General features: G+C 45.4%; 1 protein-coding gene across 1 annotated transcript in view; it reads left to right on the top strand.

Annotated features, from left to right (window-relative positions):
• gucy2f (guanylate cyclase 2F, retinal) overlaps positions 1–16,835 on the top strand; it is a 68,058-nt gene that overhangs the window by 38,336 nt on the left and 12,887 nt on the right. Inside the window, exons 12-14 of the mRNA XM_052026505.1 lie at positions 9,221–9,384; positions 11,621–11,813; positions 16,592–16,766. Coding sequence (XP_051882465.1) covers positions 9,221–9,384; positions 11,621–11,813; positions 16,592–16,766 — 532 coding nt within the window. The remainder of the gene's footprint in view (positions 1–9,220; positions 9,385–11,620; positions 11,814–16,591; positions 16,767–16,835) is intronic.

Below are 16,835 nucleotides of genomic sequence, written 5' to 3'. Positions count from 1 at the left end.
TCAGTTGGAAACAAAGGCTGTACTGCTGCAATGAAGGTGAGGGTGAATTTCATCACAGATGCCTGCCTTAGTTAGAACATAGAACATTACAGAAGAGTACAGGCCCTTCAGCCCACAATGTTGTGCCGACATTGTATCCTGCTCTAAGATCTATCTAACCCTTCCCTCCCACGTAGCCCCCCATTTCTCTTATCATTCATGTGGCTACCTAAGAGTCTCTCAAATGTCCCTAATGTATCTGCCCCCACAACCTCTGTCGGCAGTGCGTTCTACGCACCCACCACCCTGTGTAAAAAACTTACTTCTGACATCCCCCTTATACCTTCCTCCAATCACCTCAAAATTATGCCCCCTCATGTTAGCCATTGTCGTTCTGGGAAAAAGTGTCGGACTGTCCACTCGATCTATGCCTCTTATCATCTTGTACACCTCTATCAAGTCTCCTCTCATCCTCCTTCTCTCCAAAGAGAAAAACCCTAGCTGACTCAACCTATCCTTGAGAAATGACTCCTGAGAAATGGGAAGCAGTCCACAGTTTTGATGGTCTAGCCGTGTCAGGGAGTGATGTTGTACCACAGGGGCAGGTTGGATGAGAACCTTTGTTTCTTGTATGTTCCACTGAGGTCCAACTGTTCATATTCTTCAGTAAGTGAATCGATGTTGGCTTGGAGTGTGGGCTTGGAATTGGAATTGGAATTGGTTTATTATTGTCACTTGTACCGAGGTCCAGTGAAAAACTTGTCTTGCATACCGTTCATACAGATCAACTCATTGCACAGTGTATTGAGGTAGTACAAGGTAAAACAATAACAGAATGCAGAATAAAGTGTAACAACCACAGAGAAAGTGCACTGCAGGTAGACAATAAGGTGCAAGGTCATAACAAGGCAGATTGTGAGGTTAAGAGTCTAAACATTGCTCTGAATATTTGCAATCACTTCATTTGATTGCAGAAGTTGGGGAGACTATGGCTTTGGAGTGGAGGAAACTTAGGTTTCCTTTTTGTCCCGTAGATTAGCTCCAGTCCAGCAGAAGGTTTCTTGGAGGTGAGGTGCAGTATTGTAGCAAGAAAGACTCAGAAAAGTGTTGGGGCAATGATGCACTCTTCCTTGACTGCACTGTGAATCTGTTGGCTCGGATCGTGGCTTGCCTGCCATCATGAAGCAGATGTAAAAGGTAAAGTCATGCAGTTATACAGCACAGCCCCTTCTGCCCAACTTGTCCATGCTGACCAAAATGCCTACCTAATCTAGACCCGTTTGCCTGCATTTCACCCATTTCCCTCTATTCCTTTCCTATCCATGTACCTTTCCATATGTCTTTTAAACATAATTATACCCACCCACCTCTACCACCTCCTCTGGCAGTTCGTTCCATATACGCGCCACTTTCTGAGTGTAAAACTTGCCCCTCAGATCCCCTTTCGATCTTTCTCCTCTCACCCCAATCCTATGCTCCTGGAAAAATTCTGTGACTATCTACCCAATCCATGCCCTTGATTATTTTATAAACGTCTATAAGGTCACCCCTCAGCCTCCTTCGCTCCAGTGAAAACAGTCCCAGCCTCTCCAGTCTCTCCTCATAACTCAAGCCCTCCAGTCCTGGCAACATCCTCGTGAAATTTTCTGCACCCTCTCCAGCTTAATCACATCCTTCCTATAGTACGACGACCAGAATTGCACACTGTACTCTGAGTGCAGTCTCACCACTGTCTTGGGAGAGGGAGAAAAATTTGCAAGATTGTGGCTGATTTTCCACCTCAGAACTATTTCCCTGCCTCATTCCCCATATTCCTTGACTTCTTTAATATCCAGAAATCTATCCTTTCCTGCTTTGGATGCAATAAATTACTGAGCATCCACAACCCTCTTGGGAGAGGATTCACCACCCTCTGCCTGAAGAAATTTCTCCTTATCTCAGCCCTAAATGGCTTTCCCTTTATTCTGATACCATGACCCATAATTCTAGACTCCTTCTCAAGACACCTTCTCAAAAACTCAATCAAGTTTGTGAGACATGACCTCCCCCTGCACAAAGCATGATGACTATCCCTAATAAGCCGATGCTTTTCCAAATGTGACTAGATCCATTCCCTAAGAAGTTTCTCCAATAATTTCCCTACCACTGATGTAGGTCTTGAAGATGGTCACAATTATGGTCTCTTTGAGACCCCATTGTTCTCTTTTCAGATGTGGGAAAAGTATTTGTGAATTGTATCTGAAGTTCCTCACTGTTAAGTTTTACAACTTCTGAGGTAATAAGATAAGATAAGATTTCTTTATTAGTCACATGTACATCGAAACACACAGTGAAATGCATCTTTTGTGTAGAATGTTCTGGGGGGCAGCCCACAAGTGTCACTACGCTTCTGGCGCCAACATAGCATGCCCACAACTTCCTAACCTGTACGTCTTTGGAACGTGAGAGGAAACCGGAGCACCCAGAGGAAACCCATGCAGACACGGGGAGAACGTACAAACTCCTTACAGGCAGTGGCCGGATTTGAACCCGGGTCGCTGGCGCTGTAAAGCGTTACGCTAACTGCTACACTACCATGCCTGCTATCTTCTCCTGAGTCCTTGGTCATTCTCACCATCAAATCTGCAGACATGGGTAGTGCCTCTGTAGTCTGGCGGACAGACCTCTCCCTTGCAGGGGCCAGACAGCAGCTCTCAGACACCTCCTCTGACCTACATCTGGACCAGGACACACCGACAATCATCAGGTGTCTACCTCCTGTACCATCACAGACCTCATTACTTCAGGAGATCTCCCCTCCACAGCCTCTCGCCTTATTCCCCAACCTCACAGCACCTGCTTCTATCTCCCACCTAAGATTCACAAACCCGACTGCCCCAGTAGGCCCATTGTTTGTGCTTGCTCCTGCCCTACTGAGCTCACCTCTTCGTATCCCAACTGGTCCAGTCTCTTCCCACCTACATCCGTGACGCAGGTTCTCCACCACTTCAACAACTTTCAATTCCCTGGCCCCCACTGCTTCACTTATAGCAGTCCATATGAAAGGTCTCAACCTGAAATGTTGACTGTCCATTTCCCTCCATAGGTGCTGCATGACCTGCTGAGTTCCACCAGCTTTTTGCTCAGATTCCAGCATCTGCAGTCTCTTGTGTCTCCTTGGTCACTCTCAGTTTGCAAATGGCCCTTACGTCTTCTTGTGGTGAGGCTGGATCAGATAGTCTGTTATTGGCGTAATAAATCATAAAAGCAGGAGGTACCACTTGCCACTTGTCTTCTCCTCCCAAGGCTCATGTAACATTAGGTTTTTATGGGATCTGACCTGACCAAGGTTATTGTTGAATTGATCCCAACTTCCCAATTTACTTCAAGCCTTCCACTCGTTTAAGATTTGTGGACTTCCTTCACTTGACTCTTCACCCCTGTTACCTCCTAAGGTGAAAATGAGCTGTGTGGATTTGTGAAACTTCATCAAAAGGGTGTGATACCTGTCTATGTTCTCACACTTTGGATCAGAATTAGAATCAGGTTTATTATCACTGACATATATCGTGAAATTTGTTGTTTTGCGGCAGCAGTACAGTGCAAGATATTAAAATTACTATGTTACTAAAACATAAATAAATAAAATAGTGCAAAGAAGGAATACCAAGGTGATGTTCATGGGTTCATGGACCATTCAGAAATCTGATGGCGGAGAGGAAGAAGCTGTTCCTGAAACATTGAGTGTGGGTCTTCAGGCTCCTGTACCTCCTCCCCGATGGTAGTAACGAGAAGAGGGCATGTCCCGGATGGTGAGGGTCCCTAATGATGGATGCTGCCTTCTTGAGGCACCGCCTCTTGAAGATATCCTCGAGGGCAGGGAGGGTTGTGCCCATGATGGAGCTGGCTGAGTCTACAAACCCTCTGCAGCCTCTTTCGATCTTGCACATTGAAGCCTCCATACCAGTCAGAATGCTCTCCACCATACACCTGTAGAAATTCGCAAGACTCTTTGATGACATACCAGATCTCCTCAAACTCCTAATGGAGTAGAGCCACTGGTGTGCCTTCTTGGTGATCGCATCAATGTGTTGGGTGCAGGATAGTTGCTCTGAGGTGTTGACACCCAGGAACTGCTCACCCTTTCCACCGCTGACCCCTCAATGAGGACTGGTGTGTGTTCTCCCGACTTCCCCTCCCTGAAGTCCACAATCAGTTCCTTGGTCTTGCTGATGTTGAGTGTGAGGTTGTGTTGTGTCACCGCACAACCAGCCGATCTGTATCGTGCCTGTATGCCTCCTCATCACCATCTGTGGTTCAGTATATGGCACTGTGTCGGAAAGACATGAGGTTGGAGGGCTGGAGAGGTTTACAGAAGGAAATGGCATCAGTTCACATCCTGAGTTTTACAATGGGAGTTTGAACATAGTATTGCGGGGTGTGTGAAGCTTTCAATCTGTGGTTAAGTTACCAGAAAATGATTGGGTGTACTGATTGCAGTTCTCCATTGATTCACAGAGACTAAGCATAACGGTTAGCATAATGCAATTACAGTGCCAGTGACCCGGGTTCAATTCTGGCTGCTGTCTGTAAGGAGTTTGTACGTTCTCCCCGTGTCTGCGTGGGTTTCCTCCGGGTGCTCCGGTTTCCTCCCACATTCCAAAGATGTACTGATTAGGAGTTATGGGCATGTTATGTTGGTGCCAGAAGCGTCGCGACACGTGGGCTGCCCCCAGAACATTCCATGCAAAGATGCATTTCACTGTGTGTTTCGATGTACATGTGACTAATAAGGATATCTTATCTTATCTTAATGGTACAGGAGACCATTTGGCCCATTTTCTCCATGTTGACCATTGAAAGAGCTAAACTCACTTCCCAGCTTCTGCTCTAATGGATTTAGAGTCACAGAGTCATAGAGCAACACAGCACGGATACAGGCCCTTTGGCCCAACCAGTCCATGCCGACCATGGTGCCTACCCAGCTAGTCCCAATTTCCTGTGTTCAGCCCATATCCCTCTAAGCTCTGCCCCTCCGCTCCTCCTGTAGCTACATTAAATAATACTATGGTACCTGCCTCAACCACTTCCTCTGGCAGCTCATTCCATATACTGACCACCCTCTGCATGAAAAAAATTGCCCTTTGGGTCCCTTTTAAATCTTTCCCCTCTCACCCTAAATCTGTGCCCCCTAGTTTTGGACTCCCCTACCCTGGGGAAAAGACTGTCACCATCCACTCTATCTATGCCTCTCATAATTTTAAACACTTCTATAAGGTCGCCCCTCACTCTCCTACGCTCCAAGGAATAAAGACCCAGCCTGGTCAACCTCTCCCTATAACTCAGGCCCTCTAGTCCTGGCAACATCCTTGTAAATCTTTTCTGCGCTCTTTCTAGTTTAACCACGTCTTTCCTATAACAGGGTGACCAAAACTGTCCACAGTACTCCAGGTGTTGCCTCACCAATGACTTGTACAACCGCAACATAATGTGCCAACTCCAAAACTCAGTGCCCTGACTGATGAAGGCCAGTGTGCTAACCACCTTTTTCACTACCTTGTCTACCTGTGATGCTGCTTTCAACAAACTATGCACTTGTATTCCAAGGTGCCTCTGTTCCATTACGCTCCCGAGTGCCCGACCATTCATAGTCCGATGCTGGTTTGACTGTGCATCACCTCACACTTATCTGTTTGAGATCCATTTGCCACCCCTTGACCCACTTCCCTAACTGACCAAGATCCCCCTGTAATCTACGATAACCTTCTTCACTATCAACAACACCTCCTAATTTCGTGTCATCTGTGAACTTACTGATCAAGCCTTGTGCATTCGCATCCTAATCATTTATATAATCTCCTCATATAGAACATAGAACAGTACAGCACAATACAGGCCCTTCGGCACACAATGTTGTGCCGACCTTTAAACCTTGCCTAAGACTATCTAACCCCTTCCTCCCACATATCCCTCTATTTTAATTTCCTCCATGTGCCTATCTCATAATCCCTTGAATTTGACCAATGTACCTGCCTCCACCACCACCTCAGGCAGCGCATTCCATGCCCCAACCACTCTCTGGGTAATAAACCTTCCTCCGATATCTCCCTTGAACTTCCCACCCATTACTTTAAAGTCATGTCCTCTTGTATTGAGCGTTGGTGCCCTGGGAAAGAGGTGCTGACTGTCCACTCTATCTTTAGAACCATAGAATCATAGAACAGTACAGCACAATACAGGCCCTTCGGCCCACAATATTGTGCCGCCCTTCAAACCACACCTAAGACTATCTAACCCCTTCCTCCCACATATCCCTCAATCTTAAATTCTTCCATACGTTTATCTAACAATCTCTTGAACTTGTCCAATGTATCAGCCTCCACCACCACCTCAGGCAGCGCATTCCATGCACCAACCACTCTCTGGGTGAAAAACCTCCCTCTGACATCCCCCTTGAACTTCTCACCCATTACCTTAAAGCCATGCCCTCTTGTATTGAGCATTGGTGCCCTGGGGAAGAGGCGCTGACTGTCCACTCTATCTACTCCTCTCAATATCTTGTATACCTCTATCATGTCTCCCCTCACCCTCCTTCTCTCCAATGAGAACAGCCCTAGCTCCTTTAGTCTCTCCTCATAATCCATATTCTCTAATCCAGGCAGCATCCTGGTAAATCTCCTCTGCACCCTTTCCAATGCCTCCACATCCTAGCTATAATGAGGCGACCAGAACTGGACACAGTACTCTAAGTGTGGTCTAACCAGAGTTTTGTAAAGCTGCATAATCACTTCGCGGCTCTTAAACTCGATTCCACGATTTACGAAAGCTAACATCCCATAAGCTTTTTTAACTACCTTATCTACCTGTGAGGCGACTTTCAGTGATCTATGGGTATGAACCCCCAGATCCCTCTTCTCCTCCACACTGCCCAGAATCCTGCCATTTACCTTGTACTCAGCCTTGGAGTTTGTCCTTTCAAAGTGTACTACCTCACACTTCTCTGGATTGAACTCCATCCGCCAATTGTCAGCTCAGCTCTGCATCCTATCAATATCCCTCTGTAAGCTTCAACAGCCCTCCACACTATCAACAACACCACCAATCTTTGTGTCATCTGCAAACTTGCTAACCCAGCCTTCCACCCCCTCATCTAAGTTGTTAATAAATATCACAAAAAGTAGAGATCCCAGAACTGATCCCTCTGGGACACCACTAGTCACAGCCCTCCAATCTGAATGCACTCCCTCCACCACAACCCTCTGCTTTCTACAGGCAAGCCAATTCTGAATCCACACGACCACGCCTCCCTAGATCCCTTGGATACCTTCTGAAGAAGCCTACCATGCAGAACCTCGTCAAATGCCTTACTAAAATCCATGTAGACCACATCCACTGCACTACCCTCATCAATCTTCCTGGTCACTTCCTCAAAGAACCCTATCAGGCTAGTGAGGCAAGATCTTCCCTTCACATAGCCATGCTGGCTGTCCCTAATCAGTCCACGATTCTCTAAATGCTCATAGATCCTATCTCTTAGAATCCTTTCTAACAGTTTACCCACCACAGACGTAAGGCTCACTGATCTGTAATTCCCTGGACCATCCCTACTACCTTTTTTGAATAAGGGGACAACATTCGCCAACCTCCAATCCTCTGGTACCATCCCCGTGGACAACGAGGACTCAAAGATCCTAACCAACGTTTCAGCAATCTCCTCCCTCGCTTCATGAAGCAGCCTGGGGAATATTCCGTCAGGCCCCAGGGACTTATCTGTCCTAAAATTTTCTAACAACTTCAACACATCCTCTCTCTTAATATCTACATACTCTAGAACATTACCCTCACCAGCACTGTCCTCAGCATCATCAAGACCCCTCTCCTTGGTGAATACTGAAGAGAAGTATTCACTGAGAACCTCACCCACTTCCACAGCTTCCAGGCACATCCTCCCACCTTTGTCTTTAATCAGATCTACCTTTAACCAAGCCATCCTTCTGTTCTTCACGTACGAGAAAAAAGCCTTGGGATTCTCCTTAACCCTACTCGCCAAGGCCTTTTCATGTCCCCTTCTCGCTTTCCTCAGTCCTTTCTTACGTTCAATCCTTGCTACTCTATATTCCTCACGAGCCCTGTCCGATCCTTGCTGCTTACGCCTTATGTATGCTGCCTTCTTCTTCTTAACTAGTTGTTCCACCTCTCTCGTCACCCACGGCTCCTACACCCTACCATTCCTTCTCTGTCTCACCAGGACAAATATATCCCTAACATCCTGCAAAGGATCCCTGAACATTGACCACACCTCCATAGTACATTTCCCTTCAAAAATGTCATCCCAGTTTACACTCCCAAGTTCGCACCTTAGAGCCTCATAATTCACCTTTCCCCAATTAAATATCTTCCCATCCTCTTTGCTCCTATCCTTGTCCGTGACAATTGTAAAGGTTATGGAACAATGGTCACTGTCCCCCAAATGCTCACCCACTGATAGATCTGTCACCTGTCCCGGTTCATTACCTAAAACTAGATCTAATATGGCATTCCCTCTAGTCGGCCTGTCAACATACTGTGTCAGGAATCTGCCCTGGACACACTTAACAAACTGCGCCTCGTCTAAACCCTTGGCACTAAGTAGGTGCCAATCCTCTTAATATGCCTCTTAATATTTTGTACACCTCTATCATGTCTCTTGTCATCCTCCTTCTCTCCAAAGAGTAAAGCCCTAGCTCCCTTAGTCTCTCCTCATAATACATGCTCTCTAAACCAGGCAGCATATATCCAGATTCTCCTACCTATGATGTTTCTGTTAAGCCCACAGATTCCCTCCCCACTTACTCTGGATGAAAACATTTACTCTCATCTCCCCTATAAACCCGCTCCCCACTAATTCAAATCTATGGCCTCTAATTATCACCTCCCTGCATTGGGAGATGGGTTCTTCCTATGTCATGATACAGGGTCTTGATCTGATACAGCAAATGTGCAGTTTAAAATGGCATTGTGCTCGACACAGATACCATGGTCCAAAGGATCTGTTCTCTGTAAATCTGGGATTAGGATTTAATCATCAGAGGGCCAAATGGCTTGTTTCCATATTGTAGAACTCTTTGACTCTACTTTGTACCACATTACACTTTCAAAGCATCCATTCATTGTGAAAAGTGTGGGGATGTCTTGAGGTTATGCCAGCCACGATAGAAATGCAAGTACTTTCCAATGCTTGTCAGAGGGGCAAATTTGATGGATTCATCACTGTCTCTTCCAGTTCAAAATCATAAACAAAGGAAAGAAAACCAACATCATTGACTCGATGCTGAGGATGTTGGAGCAGTACTCCAGTAACCTGGAGGATTTAATCCGCGAGAGAACGGAAGAGCTGGAAGTGGAGAAACAGAAAACAGAGAAGCTCCTGTCACAGATGCTGCCTCCGTGAGTAAACTCTGTCAGTCCGTAGCCCAGGGCAAGGCGTCTTGTTGACCTTCCCGTTATGGGAGGTGGGTCCACCATGTCCACTTGTAGTGTCCAGGTAGGGTCGGGCAATGTAACATTGTGGGGGTGGAATCTTATCCCAGCTTCAACACCTGTTCTTTGGTCATAGAGTCATAGAGTAATAGAGCAGGGAAACAGGCCCTTTGCCCAAATTTGGCCCATATCCCTCTAAACCCTTCCTATCCATGTAATTATCCAAATGGCTTTTGTATGTTTTCCTTGTACCTGCCCCAACCACTTTCTCTGGCAGCTCATTCCATATACCCATCACCTTCTGTGTGAAGAAGTTGCCCCTGAGGTCACTTTTAAATCTTACCCCTCTCACCTTAAACCTATGCTCTCTAGTTTATAGTTTCCTTTCCTTCAGAAAGACTATGTGCGTTCACCCTACCTATGCCCCAGTTTTTCACTGTACCTCAGCACAAGTGATAATAATAAACCAATTCCAATTCCAATGTTAAACACCTCTTTAAGGTCACCCTTCAGAATCCTACACTCCAAGGAATAAAGTCCTAGCCTGCCCAACCTCTCTCTATAACTCAGGGCCTCGATTCCTGCCAACATTCTCATAAATGTTCTTTGTACTCTTTCCAGCTTAATGACATCTTTCCTATAACAGGGTGACAAAATCTGTACACAATACTCCAGGTGCTGCCTCACCAAGGTCTTGTACAACTGCAACATAGCATCCCAACTCCTGTACTGTTGTCCTGACCTATGAAGGCCAACAAACCAAATGCTTTCTTCACCAGCCTCTCTACCTGTGATGCTGCTTTCAGCGAGCTATGTACTTGATGTACCACATGTTTAAGCAGGCCTTCTATTCTCTGACCTTCTAGGATGGAACCATAACAATTTGTATCATAGAAGAGGCCATTGAACCCAAGGTGGCTAGTAAAGACCTTTCAGGCCTAATCCCTCTTTCCAGCTCTTGGCCCAGACCATTGTTGGTCACGGCATGTGGAGTGGTTTACAAATGTGATGAGGGTTTCTGCCTCCCTTATTTCTCAGGTAAAAGGTCTGAGAATAATAAAGGAAACCTCGGTTTCCTGAGACCAATTAAAATGGGGAGGTTTTGTTGCAATTGTACAGGATGTTGGTAAAGCCTCACTTGGAATACTGCAGATGGTTTTGGTCTCCTTACCTAAAAAATGATATAGTAACATTGGAAGCTGTACACAGGAGATTCTCCAGGCTAATTCCTCGGATGAGAAAGTTGTCCTTCCAAGAGAGACCAGAAAGTTTGGGCCTGTTGGTGTTTAGGAGAATGAGGGGTGACCTTATTCAAGCACAAAAGATCCTAAGGGGGCTTAACAAGATAGGTATTAAGATGCTTTCATTAGTGGCAGGGTCTTGAACAAGGGGACATAACTACAAGATAAGGGGTGGTTCATTTAAAACTGAGGTATGTGGGAATTTCTTCCCGCTGAGGGTGGTGAACATCAACTCTCTGTCCCTGTGGATGGTGGAAGCTGGGTCATTAGATGTACTTCAAGTGGAAGTAGATAAATAATTGACAGATCGAGGGACAGAGTGGGTTGTGGAGAAATGGCACAGAAGAGAAGTTGAGGCCAGCATAGGTTGACCACGATCATATTGACTGGTGGGGCAGGTTTGAGTGGCCTTCTCCAGCTCCTGTGTTCTTGTGTAACCTCGCACTTCCTACATTAAACTCCATTTGCCAAGTTAATGTTTCCCAACCCTCTGAGAGAAGAAGCTCCTTCTCATTTCCCTAATTGTTTTGTCCACTAATCTCCTTGATTAATCTCTGAGGCAATTCCACCCTGTGGTGATTTCCCTCACAGCTGCTGAGAAGAAGTGATAGGATCTACTTTGGTCTTTGAGTTCATCTTGAGTCAAATGCCCCTGAGGGACTGAAATCTGTGTTTAGCCTGTAAGTGAATCCAGGTCCTTCGCTGTCCTCAATGTTCCACTGGCAACTGGAGTGAAGGAGTATCTACTCACTGGTGGTCTTCATTCATGAAGCCTCTCATTGGCTAGATGTATGAACTGCTGACGTTTACTGTCAAACTGCAAGGATTTGAACAAGAGTCCAGGTGTAATCTTCTGCTTTTATTCGTCGAGCCGTTGAGTTCAAGAGTCAGGAAGTTATCGATCTGTGCGGACACTTTCAGGAAGCTATGAATCGTTTTCCCTCTCTTGTGTTTTTCCTTAGATCTGTTGCAGAAGCGTTGAAAACAGGCGGTAACGTGGAGCCCGAGTATTTTGATGAGGTGACCATCTACTTTAGTGACATTGTTGGTTTCACCACAATATCAGCGATGAGTGAGCCGATAGAGGTCATCGACCTCTTGAATGACCTCTACACTCTGTTCGATGCTGTTTTAGGCAATCACGATGTTTACAAGGTAAGGATTTGATGAGATGAGATTTCTTTATTAGTCACATGTACATCGAAACACACAGTGAAATGCATCTTTGCGTAGAGTGTTCTGGGGGCAGCCCTCAAGTGTCGCCACGCTTCCGGCGCCAACATAGCATGCCCACAACTTCCCAACCCGTATGTATTTGGAATGTGGGAGGAAACCAGAGCACCCGGAGGAAACCAGTCACAGGGAGAACGTACAAACAGACAGCAGCCGGAATTGAACCTGGATCGCTGGTGCTGTAATTGTGTTACACTAACCGCTACACTACCGTGCCTGCCCTTGATAAATAAGGAAACACACAGTGAAATGCATCTTTTGTGTGGTGTTCTGGGGGCAGCCTGCAAGTGTCTCCACACTTCTGGCACCAACATAGCACGCCCACAGCTTCCTAACCCGTACGTCTTTGGAGTATGGGAGGAAACCAGAGCACCTGGAGGAAACCCACATGGGGAGGACATACAAACTCCTTACAGACAGTGCCGGAATTGAATCCTGGTCGCTGGCACTGTAATAACGTTATGTTAACCGCTACACTACCGTGCCTGCCCAGGGAGTACCAACATGGTGATGAGTTGAAGTGTAGTTAACCCCATCAGTGAGAAGAACAGGAGCATTTATGGACACATTCACCTATCTCCACCGTACAATCTGATCATTATCTACATTCCCGCCTGATCCCTCCACTCTTGATTCCTTGTGGTCCAAAAATCTCTCCATCTCAGCCCTGAATGAGTCATCCTTGACTTTTCTCTGGAGTAAATTATTTGGCATTGTGTTCAACATCCTGTTCTATACTCGAGCTAATTCCAATAGTTCAGCACCCTCTGAAAGAAGGAAATCTCTTCATTCTCCCTAGTTCTTCTGCAGGTTAATTTTTGGCATGTTCTAAAGTCAATGAGAATTGATTTAACTTGCTGGTTCTTTGCCTGAGTGCAGTAGGGCATTGGTGAATGGTTTTTAACACCAATTAGGTAACCAGGTGAATCCACTCACACACCCAGCAGTATTGGTGAACCTCAGAACATCTACCAGCACAACTACAGCCATTCAACCCAGTAGGCTTGCTCTAGTGTTCCTGTCTCCATGTCTAATTCTGTCCTCAGCTCCCTTTAAACTTTACCTTTGTTATGCACCTGAAATAATTCCATTGATTTAAGTTTGATGAGCACTTTTACTTTAAATACTCGTGCTTTTTTTAAATGATTACCTTAAATTCCACACTCACTTGAATATTTCACATATCCAAAGGTTTGTCAATAATCTTAAAAACTGTCCCTGAGATTCTCTTGCACCCCTCAATGACAATTGATGTTGGCTCACTATGAATTTAAAATTGAGATGAATAAACTTCTGCTGACCAAAGGTGTGTGGGAAAAGTGGGTATATAAAGTCAGTTATGATCTCATTGAATAACAGAACAAGCTTGAAGGGCCATGTGGTTGAACTACGGAAAAGCAAACAAAATAGGAGCAAGAATGGCCATTTTGCTCTGTGAAGATCTCTCTGCCATTCAATAAATTCATGGCTGATTCTTTACCTTGTCGTTTTTCTTGCCCAGTCCCCATATCTCTTGATTCCTTTAGTGTTGTCATAGGTTTTGAATGGGATTGGTGGGATTGGATTGGATTGGGTTGGTTGGATTGGATTGGATTGGATGGATTGGGTTGGTTGGATTGGATTGGATTGGGTTGGTTGGATTGGATTGGATTGGATTGGATTGGTTTATTGTTATCACGTGTACTGAGATACAGTGAAAAACTTTGTTTTGCATGCCATCCATACAGATCATTTCATCACATCAGTACATTGAGGAAAAACAATAACAGAATGCAGAATAAAGTGTTACAGTTACAGAGAAAGTGCAGTGCAAGCAGATAATAAAGTATGGGGAGGTAGATTGTGAGGTCAAGAGTCCATCTTATCATACTAGGGAAACATTCAATAGTCTTATTACAGCAGGATAGAAGCTGTCCTTCAGCCTGGTGGTACGTGCTTTCAGGCTTTTATATCTTCTGCCCAATGGGACGGGGGAGAAGAGAGAATGTCCAGGGTGGGAGGGGTCTTTGATTATGTCGGCTGCTTTACTGAGACAGCGAGAAGTGTCGACAGAGTCCATGGAGGGGAGGCTGGTTTCCGTGATGTGCTGAGCTGTGTCCACAACTCCCTGCAGTTCTTGCAGTCACGGGCAGAGCAGTTGCCGTACCGAACCGTGATGCATCTGTATGGGATGCTTTCTATGGTGCATCGATAAAAATTTGTGAGAGTCAAAGGGGACATGTCGAATTTCTTTATCCTCCTGAGGAGATAGATATACTAGTTTTGTACATGCCGTACATAAGTGCTAAGGAAGTGAAAAGAAAAGAGCTAGGGAGGGAGTTCCTGAACTTGGACCATCTGCAGCTGAAGACACAGCCACCAATTAAATTTGGCCTTACTATAGTGTAACATTTTAAAAATCATTTATGATACAGAGTGCATTGCTGGTAATTTAAATTTATCAGGATCAGAATCAAATTTATTATCACTGACTTAGAAGATGGGAAAATTGTTGTTTTGCGGCAGCAGTGCAATGCAAGATATACAGACATAAAAATTACTATAAGTTACAAAAATAAATAAACAGTGCAAAAGAGGAATACCGAGGTAGAGTTCAAGGGTTCATGGACCGTTCAGAAATCTGATGGCGGAGGGGAAGAAGCTGTTCCTGAAATGTTGAGTGTGGGTCTTCAGGCTCCTGTACCTCCTCCCCGATGGTAGTAATGAGAAGAGGGCATGCCCCGGATGGTGAGGGTCCTTAATGATGGATGCCGTCTTCTTGAGGCCCCGCCTCTTGAAGATGACCTCGATGGTGGGGAGGGTTGTGCCCGTGATGGAGCTGGCTGAGTCTACAACCTTCTGCAGCCTCTTGCAATCCTACACATTGGAGCCTCCATACCAGGCGGTGATGCAAACAGTCAGAATGCTCTCCACCGTACATCTGTAGAAATTTGTAAGAGTCTTTGGTGACAGACCGAATCTCCCCAAACTTCTAATGAAGTAGAACTGCTGCTGTGCCTTCTTCATGATCGCATTCGTGATCACCCCCATTCCTGATTACTCTTAAATTAAGTACATTGTTCAGGTCTGGAGTCACACATGGGTCAGACCAGGTTTCCTAAAGGACATTACTGAGCAAACCATTAGTACCAACCCCATTGTTATTTTTGGCCAGCAAACCTGAAAAGAGTTTCATTTAATTAAAAAAACTTCTTTATTTATTTAGAGAATTTATTTATTTAACTGAATTAAAATTCCTCAGTTGCTGTTGCAGAATTTGAACTTGTACTTAGAAAATACATTTCACCAATGTTTAGTGCACAGAATGCATTAGCTCTTATGACCAATTTAAAGGGAATGGTAAATTAGTGAAAGGGTGTTTTTCACCCTTCTTCCATTGTTAAAATGATACTGGTGTGTTTCTCAAAGGCAGCAGCATACAGAGGGTAGCTGCTGTGTCATTCCTGCACTAAGTGAGTCCTTAAAGGATGCTTTCTATGGACAGTACAAGGCTGTTGTGGGTTGAGGGAAAACAGGGTGAGGAGGGAGTTAAACCCTCTAACAAACTTCTACAGATGTACTGTTGAAAGTATCCTGACTGGTTGCATCATGGTCTGGTACGGCAATTCGAATGCGCAGGAATGTAAGAAGCTGCAGAGAGTAGTGGACTCTGCTGAATACATCACGGGCACATCCCTCCCCACCATCGGTGGTATCTACAGGAGGCGCTGCCTCAAGAAGGCAACATCCACCATCAAAAGTCCCCACCATCCGGGCCATGCCATCTTCTCGCAGCTACCATTGGGCAGGAGGCACAGAAGCTTGAAGTCCCACATGGCCAGGTTCAAGAACAGCTACTTCCCTTCAACCATTCTGCTCTTGAACCAACCTGCACAACCCTAATCACTACCTCAGTACAGCTGCACTATGAATAGTTTGACCACTTTGCACTGCAATAGACTTTGTTTTTTTGTGTTCTAATTGTGTCCTTTCTTGTACAATTCTTGTATAACTTATGTTCAATTTATGTTTCTCTTGTGAATGTTGTGTCTCTGAAGCTATGTGCCTGTGATGCTGTTGCAAGTAAGTTTTTCATTGCACCTGTGCATACATGGACTCGTGCAGATGACAATAAACTCAACTTTGACTTTAACACCTCACCCCCCCACACCTGATCAAGCCCTGTGCTATGGGTGACGACCCCCGGCCCCCCACCCCGTATTGTGAGGATCAGGTTCGTAAGCCTGCTAAGATTGCAGAACATGTGTGCACTGTGGTTACAGTCCCTGAGCAGCGTGATACCCAGTATGGGCAATTGCAATGTCCCAGTCAATTAATTTCTGCTGGACAACTTGCTGCAGAGTTTGCTCCAGGTTTGACTGTGAGGTAACAACGCAGATGGTAGGTTGCACATTATTTTTGACTGTAATGCAGCAACGAACACTGTGCGGGACCTCAACATCATCACACATATGTATGACAGTGGCAGGACAGGTGACGAGGTGTCAATCACTCCTGGAAGCGCCTGATCCATTTTTCTCATGTGTCAGACTTAACTGGAAATTGTCACAAATGTGTTAAAAATGTGACTATATGGATGAATATGCGCATAAGAGACAGACACGCTTGCTCTGATTACTAGCTTCCAGGATAGCAGTGCAGTAACATAACCACTCTGCTACCATCACCGAACAATCAAGTGTTTGTATTGGTTCCTTCAGGTCGAAACCATTGGTGATGCTTACATGGTGGCATCAGGTCTCCCGAAGAGAAATGGCAATAAGCACGCTGCAGAGATTGCCAACATGTCCCTGCACCTCCTCAGCTCGGTGGGATCTTTCAAGATGAGGCACATGCCTGAAGTCCCCATCAAGATAAGAATTGGGATACATTCAGGTGAAGTCCTCGATACCTCAGGTGTTGTTTTATAAGTGTTCTGTGTTGTCAAGGAAGCTTGGTATAAAT

This window comes from Pristis pectinata, chromosome 11 (assembly GCF_009764475.1).
Source record: "Pristis pectinata isolate sPriPec2 chromosome 11, sPriPec2.1.pri, whole genome shotgun sequence".
Lineage (NCBI taxonomy): Eukaryota > Metazoa > Chordata > Chondrichthyes > Rhinopristiformes > Pristidae > Pristis > Pristis pectinata.
Note: the sequence above shows the minus strand (reverse complement) of the source record. Positions and strands in the feature narration are given on the sequence as shown.